Source organism: Seriola lalandi, unplaced genomic scaffold (genome assembly GCF_002814215.2).
Source record: "Seriola lalandi dorsalis isolate HSWRI2012SDOR001 ecotype SW California unplaced genomic scaffold, Sedor1 jcf7180002054324, whole genome shotgun sequence".
NCBI classification, from domain to species: Eukaryota; Metazoa; Chordata; class Actinopteri; order Carangiformes; family Carangidae; genus Seriola; species Seriola lalandi.
The window spans coordinates 79,521-86,959 of NW_019524877.1; the positions used below are offsets into that span (position 1 = coordinate 79,521).

A 7,439-nucleotide genomic window follows, 5' to 3' on the forward strand; every position below is an offset into this window, starting at 1 on the left:
TGGACCGTAAACGTGAAATACCTCGTACAGCCCGGTCTCCGCCGCTCCGCTGTTACACGCCGTAGACTGCCGTGGCCGCGGGAGACGGCCGTCTGCCTGGGTTCCCCTTCTCTCTCTCTCCCCCCCAGCTGCCTTCACTTCCTCCTCCTCGTCCTCTCCCTCCTCTCTCTTGACTTTTTCTGACTGCATGTTCAGCCACACTGCCTCCCTCTGCATCTTCACTTCGGCCCCGCCGCAGCCCGGGCGAGCATGGACAGTCGGGTACTCGAGCATCCTCACGCCCAGTTCGGAGGCTCCTTGGGCGGGCTGGTGGGCTTCCCGTACCCGCTCGGCTCCCATCACCACCACCACCATCATCACCAGCACGTCTACGAGCTCGCCAGCGGACACCAGCTGCAGTCCGCGGCCGCCGTGCCCTTCTCTATAGACGGATTACTTAACGGCTCCTGCTCGGCCTCGGTGGTCGGCTCCAACCCGCTCCTGTCGCCCGACAGCCAGCAGTTCAAACTCTCAGGTAGGCCTGGCTCTCTCTGTCTCGTGTCTCTTTTATAGACCTGTGCGGAGACAATGCTGTGTAGCAGGAAGAGTAATAAATGTAAGTAGCTTGTTTATAGCCAAATAAATTGGCCTGTGAGGGTAAATGACACATTTTTAACCAGTGAGGGCAGATTTTAAAGGAGAAAGTGAGTCTACCGAGAAAAACCATGCTGTTTAAAAGTTTTGGAGCTTGGTGAATTTAAAAAAGAAAAGTTTATGTGAGTAGACGAATTGATAATCATTTTATTGTAGAAGCTGAACTGGACGCCAAAATAAAAGTAACAACTTGTCATTTATATAGAGGAAATTGATGTTGAGCTGCTGATTCTTGCGTATTTAATGGTGAAAACTGATTTTTGCCGGTTATAAGGAAGGCAGTCACATATCAGCAGAAAGATGTGTTTTGTAAAGGTTCAGATTTTGTGGCGGGATTTGTCAGAGTTCACGAACAACAAAATACTTAAAAAGAAAAGTGTGACAGCGCCGAGTTTTACACTAAACTGCTGCTTTACAAGCCATGACGGTCCTGTAGTATGAACCCATCTCTCTCCTCTCTCACTCACACACACACACACACACATACACACACATACACACACGAACACACACACATACACACACACACATACACATGTACAAACACACGCGTCGACCACTGCAGATTCTGGGGACCCGGATAAGGACAGTCCCGGTTGTAAACGGAGAAGAACGAGGACGAATTTCACCGGGTGGCAGCTGGAGGAGCTCGAGAAGGCTTTCAACGAGAGTCACTATCCAGATGTGTTCATGCGGGAGGCGCTCGCGCTCAGGCTTGATCTCGTGGAGTCGAGGGTTCAGGTAAAGACACAAAGAAATGAGTCACATATTGAAAAGCACTAATTATTCGTTTTTAGTTAGAGTTCAGACTTTTTCACTCAAATTTATTTTTTAAATTATTGTTCAGATATTTCAATAAATTTGAATCTCACTTCCACGTCAAAATCCACAAAATATTCTATTGTAAGAATGATTCAGAGGGGCGCTTGTTTTGTGATGGTCCATGAAGACCTGCTCCACACTGAGATAGCTATTTGTCAATTATCAAAGCATCAATAAAGGTTCTCTTCTGAATTATGCATGGAGGCAACCTATTGATTTATGGGTTAATAAAAACAAGGCTATTTACTGAGCAAACCAAGGGAAGAATATGGTAACTAGTATCCTTCAGTTTTTTCATGCAATTCATTCATAATTTTATCATTTTAAAGAATCTATATAGGCTACTTTTAGGGGGTTAAGTTAAAGGTTTAAGATAATTGTAGATTTAATATATTTATATTTATATAAATAATATATTCATATATATTTATATATTTAATAATAACAACAATAATAATAATAGCTAATAATAATAATAATGGTAATAACAAAATTGATCAAATTCAACAGATATTAATAATATAAATAAAGTATTTTTTACTATCCCTTTATACATTTTGTCTTTATCATCAATAAAAATAATAACATGTTTGTACTAATAGAAGAATAATTATTATTATCATCAATATAGGCTACAAGAGTAAAATCATGTCATTTTGAGCCATTACTTTGAAGTAACAAAGTAAATGTAATTTTGTTAAAGGTGACGCTGCCATCTTTCAAATTTCGCCTTGAGGTTCTTTTATTTTGATAATAATTATAGTAAAATAATAATAATGTTAATAATAAAATAACAATAAATAATAATAATAATAATAAAATAAATGAATGGCTGTAGTAGACTATGTGTTAGCCTATTTGTTAAGTAGCCTTTGTAATAGCATGATATTCAGTGTGGTTTTTAGGCTACGTATATTCATGTATTTCTAAGTACTCCACTTACTCTTTGCATGCATGGCTGGATGGAGTAGACGCGGGACAGAAGCACTGTCGCCGTCGCTGTATGTTGTTTGGGGATTTTCGCTCCTAAACCGCAGATTATTGTTTCCTCAAGCTGCTTAACGCTCCTTTATCACCAGGTTTGCGGGGGGAAGATATAACCAACATTAACAATTCATAAGAAGCGCCATTGTCGCACATGATGTTGGTGTCCCGTCCTTATTATGCAATGTTCGCGGATCCTACTTCTGCATGCTAAACTCCTGGCGTTATCAGCGCCAAACATGCGGCCCTGAGCGCGCCCAGAGGCCGGGTAGTGAGAGCTCTCAGGCGGGGGAAGCTCCCTCTCTTGGCTCGGTGTGGAGGGAGGAGAGCCGGGGATTTCACCGTGCGATTGTTAAAGCCCCATGTGAGCGGAGGTCTGGGTGTAGAAGAATATACGGAGGCAGGATATGGCTGATTTAGCTAGGGTACAACTAAATGTAATTGGCGGAGTTGCCTATTACACAGACTCATAGGTAATTAACAGCGGCACATCTGTGCATCTGCTGGTCCGCCGCTGTGACCTATTAACCTAATGTAGTCTTTAGGTGTTTAAAGCCGCAGTAAACAGACAGACAGAGGCAGAGCACCGGCGCTTTGTGGTTTTTTTTCCAGCAGTTGTTTGGATTTGTTGCCAGTCTGGTTCAGTCCTCCTGATCTGATAACCACTCTGACACTGATTTATCTGTTTTGTCATGGCAGGTGTGAGGTCTGTTGTTGGCTGAGGCTGTCTTAGACACACACTACTATAAATGACATTTTGGCCTCCTTCACTGAATTAATGTGTTAGCTTTGTGAAGGGGGGCTAAATATTGGGAACACATTAAAATCAAAATCCATGAAAGCGAAAGTAAATTACCAAAGTTTAATCAACTCATCTCTGATACATTATCAAAAAATGATCAATGGCTTCACAAAGTTATTATTTATTACAAGGATATTATTTTGAATTCATGTAAATGATGTGGTCTGTTTCATCAAATTTATATGATAACTGTAGTTCCAGCTGGTGCTGCAGCAACCAGTTATTTTCATTGTCCATTAATTGATCCATTGTTTTTATATTGCTATTTACTTTGTAATAAGTCCGAAAATATTGAAACGTCTTGAATTTGCTTGTGATATAAAAGCAGAGAAAAGCTGCTGAGCATCTTGTTAGAGAAGCTAAAACGAGCTCGTCTCTGGCACTTTTCCTCATTACGTGACTTAAATGACTGATTAACTTTAAAAAATCAATTCTGCCAATCAACTAATTGCTTAATTGACTGATCATGTCAGAAATAGTCACAGCAAAATTGAAGAATGGCTCAATACTCTCAAGCAAAACTGATCTCATGTGCCAATATTCCACCTGTGTATATGTGTATTTCATGTGTGTGTGTGTGTGTGTGTTTATGTGTGTACGTGTGCACAGGTCTGGTTCCAAAACCGACGTGCTAAATGGAGAAAAAAGGAGAACACAAAGAAAGGTCCGGGGCGGCCTGCTCACAACTCCCACCCGACCACGTGCAGCGGCGAGCCCATGGACCCCGAGGAGATCGCACGCAGGGAGCGAGAGCGGGCAGAGAAGAAGAAACGGAAACAGGAGAGGAAGCTGCTGAAGTCGCAGAACAAACTTCTCGCTGGTGAAAGCTTCCACACACCTGGAGGCTCAGAGAGCGACAGCGGGGTCTCCCAGTTCACTGACAGCGAGCAGCAGTCGACAAACATTAACGGGACTATCCACCTTGAACTGCCAGCAACAAAGGGTGCAGGAGGACACCAAACTGAATCCAGCTGTGACCAAACGAGGCACGACTTCAGCCAACTACAAAACCACCAAAACCAAAGAACCACAGGAGAACCGGAGCAGGTTTCTCCAGGCAGCACGCACAGCTCCAGCCCTGGAGGCCCGAGGTCCTCTGCCCTGCAGAAAAGAAACCCTTTCAGCGTGGAGAGCCTCCTCTCTGACGCCACGCCTCGACGCAAATCTCAGCTGGACTTCCCTTCGCTGCCCAGTCAGAGGACACTGGTGGGTAAAGGTCACTTCTTGCTTTACCCCATTACCCATCAGCCCTTGGGCTTTCTAGTGCCCCAAACAGCCCTGAAGGCCACACCATGTCAGGACAACATTAACAGGCTCAGCCTGGGACAGAGGTGTGTGCCAAGCGAAGGGAGTCCTGCTCCCTCTGACCTCTCCAGCTTTGTCACTAAGCCTCTAAACTCGGATCATATGGAGCATAACACGCAGCATCACCACAATCACATTAGCAATAGAGTGGATGGAACAGACGTGGAGGAGTGTGGTGGTGACTGCAGCGAGGGAAGATTCCCTGTTTCTCCTCAGACAGCTCTGGCCAGACTGAGCTCCACACAGTCCAGTGACAGTAGCGACGAGAGGGGTCTGAAAGTTCAAACGGAGGCAGCGGCCAATGGCTGCCAAGCTGCCGAGCTGTGTGCAAAAGAGGAGGATGCAAGAGAGGAGCGGGCGTCTCCAGACCTCTCCGAGTGTCTCAAGGCAAACACAGACTGTCAAGAAACACCCGGAACAGATGGAGAGGATGTCGATATGGACTAACACTTGCAAGGAGCAAACATAAACAAAGGACCAGGAACACCGCTCAGACTATTCAAACATTCCCAAAGCTCTGCTGAGACACTCTAAAACATATCAGGAATCAGGAGACTTAATTCTCATCTATTTTTTAATCATAATGTGTGATCAATCCAGATGGCCCCCAAAAGCCGTGGCTGTCCTCATATTCAGGCTTTAGGCCCAAACACCTTTAGAAGCAGGTTCTTTTTCTCTTTTTTTGGTGACCAACTTGTAACAGAAACTAGGCTACAATAAACATCTTACACACAACAAAAATCCTCAGATATTGTAAAAACAAGAAAATGATATTTATATGTAAACATTTTGATAAATAAAGTTATTGTTTAAATTGAATCACTGTCTTTCCAGGGCCCTGTTGAGGGGGGAAAAGAGGGGAGGTTGCTGTGTGGCAGAACCTTGGATCATGGCGGCTGGAGTTTTGTCGTGTTACAGCTGATAAATCCCCCTTTTTCTCTGTGTAGTGAGCCGGAGCTGGGGCTCAAGTCCGTCTGGCTGTTTGTATTTATTGCTTTAACAAATTTATTCATTTGAAAGGCCGAGCTGGAATGAGGTTAGTGGCCGCGGGCTATAGGACCCTGCGCCTCCTGCTGAGTTTTGATATGAAAGTAATTATTTTCCCACTGGCTGCCGCGGGTCTCGAGGCAGTTTTTTTTTTCCTCCTTTCAGCCCAAAGGGTTATTAGACATTACCGATTTCTAGTGATATGGAATCACATAAACTTCCTACAATAATAGAATTAGCATGAAAGGCAGGGGTGTCAAATTGAAATGGGAAAATAATAGCCGCGCCAGCTGCACCGTGTATGTGTGTGTGCGTGCGTGCTTGCGTGCGCGTCGTGTGTGCGTGAGTGCGCATAGACTATTGAGCGCGAGGAGGAGGAGGAGGAGGATGAGATGGTGGTAGATTCGTGGGGCGGAATTTTCATGAGCTGCCGCGGTTGTCAGACGGCCCTTGTAGTCGGCTATATTAAGATAGATGTTCGATGATATCCCTCATTGTTCTGTCGCTTATATTGATGTTGCTGCGTTATCGCCCTATTGATCATGTGTCGCACATAATAAGACAGGCGCGCTCCCGCCTGCCTGCGCCTTTTTACAAAAGCGCCTGGGCCCCTCGTCATTTGTTCTAATAGGACCGCGAGTCCCCCGGGGGGAGACAGATAAAGATATAGGGGAGGAAGATGGCGAGAGGAGGCGAGTGATGTGCCAGGCTTGCATTAATATTTTTTGACCAATTGTTGGCTGAACTCACACACACACACACACACACACACACACACACACACACACACACACTAACACAAAAGCAGAAGAAAGTGAAGAATGGCTGAATTACAGATGTTTAGGGACATAAGAAAAGACAAATTCTCTTCAACGCGCAGGTGTGTGCCCACGTGAACTCGATGGAGGTGCGTGCGCGCCTGTTTGGGAAGGAGTGTGTTTAGCTTATGAAGTGTAAACGCCACCAATTCCCTGGAAACTGAAATCCCAATTATTAAAACCATTAATTCTGGCGAGCCAGTGCGCGGAGGAGCCGTGTTGACAGCCCGGCTAAATATCCCTGATCCCTCCCGGTCACCTCGCCTTTATTTGCAAATAAATTGAGGGGGATTCGAGGGACAGAGCTTTACTTTGCTGCGCCGACCTAAAATGAATTTCCGTGCCTGAGTCCCTTTAATAATATTTACATAATTTTCGCTCAGTGACTCTGCTATTTGCGCTGTAGGAAACGGGGGGCTTATAGGAAAATAATTAGACAAGAGGACGAGGAGGGAGTGAGAGTGAAAAACAGCAGGAGGAGGATGGGTTAAGACCGAGGCTGAACACTAAATTCCCAGACAGCTAAAATCAATGAAAGTAATAACCCTATTATTTAATTCATAAGGACATTATTTTCCCATAAGGCCTCAGGAAACGTCCCCTTCGACCGAAACAATCACATTAAATCGTTCATTCCGCGTGCGCTGTGTGAAATTTCTACTTTTCTTCTTTCTTTTTTTTTTTTTTGGAGGGGTGGGGGTAACGCTTTATTATAATCCGTTAGTTTCAAGAGTGCGATTAATTAGAAAATATAGGTTTCATCTCCCCCCAGCAAAGGCCTGTATCTATAGGCTGTGCGAGATGAGTGTGTGGAGACACACTGAACCAAAGTGACTCTGTTATAAAAGTATAAACACACTTCAAAATAATAGATAAATAAATAAACAAAAAAACAAACTAGTGGTAGCCTACAATGTTATTGCCTAAAACCTATTGACATAGCCCCCCAAATTGTGAGAGGTATATAACTGATCAATCAGACTGTAGAAGTTTTAAAGAGCCAAATGAAGAACCAACATGTAAATGTAAAAATCACAATATTTACTCAGCCCAACTTTTACAGTTACAGTTTATTTGACCTGCTATTG

At 44.0% G+C, this 7,439-nt stretch overlaps 1 protein-coding gene across 1 annotated transcript; it reads left to right on the forward strand.

Moving 5' to 3' along the window:
* Window positions 1-5,359, forward strand: LOC111655543 (homeobox protein unc-4 homolog). Its single transcript, XM_023406991.2, has 3 exons — window positions 1-514; window positions 1,199-1,374; window positions 3,851-5,359. Exons 1-3 carry the CDS (start codon window positions 250-252, stop codon window positions 4,991-4,993), a joined length of 1,584 nt encoding a protein of 527 aa, XP_023262759.1. The 5' UTR covers window positions 1-249; the 3' UTR covers window positions 4,994-5,359.
* Window positions 5,360-7,439: the final 2,080 nt, after the last annotated feature.

Coding starts and splice junctions, on each gene's coding strand:
- LOC111655543 (XM_023406991.2), top strand. CDS start 250: ATGGACAGTCGGGTACTCGAGCATCCTCACGCCCAGTTCGGAGGCTCC. Junction 515..1,198: donor CCAGCAGTTCAAACTCTCAG/GTAGGCCTGGCT, acceptor CGACCACTGCAG/ATTCTGGGGACCCGGATAAG. Junction 1,375..3,850: donor TCGTGGAGTCGAGGGTTCAG/GTAAAGACACAA, acceptor ACGTGTGCACAG/GTCTGGTTCCAAAACCGACG.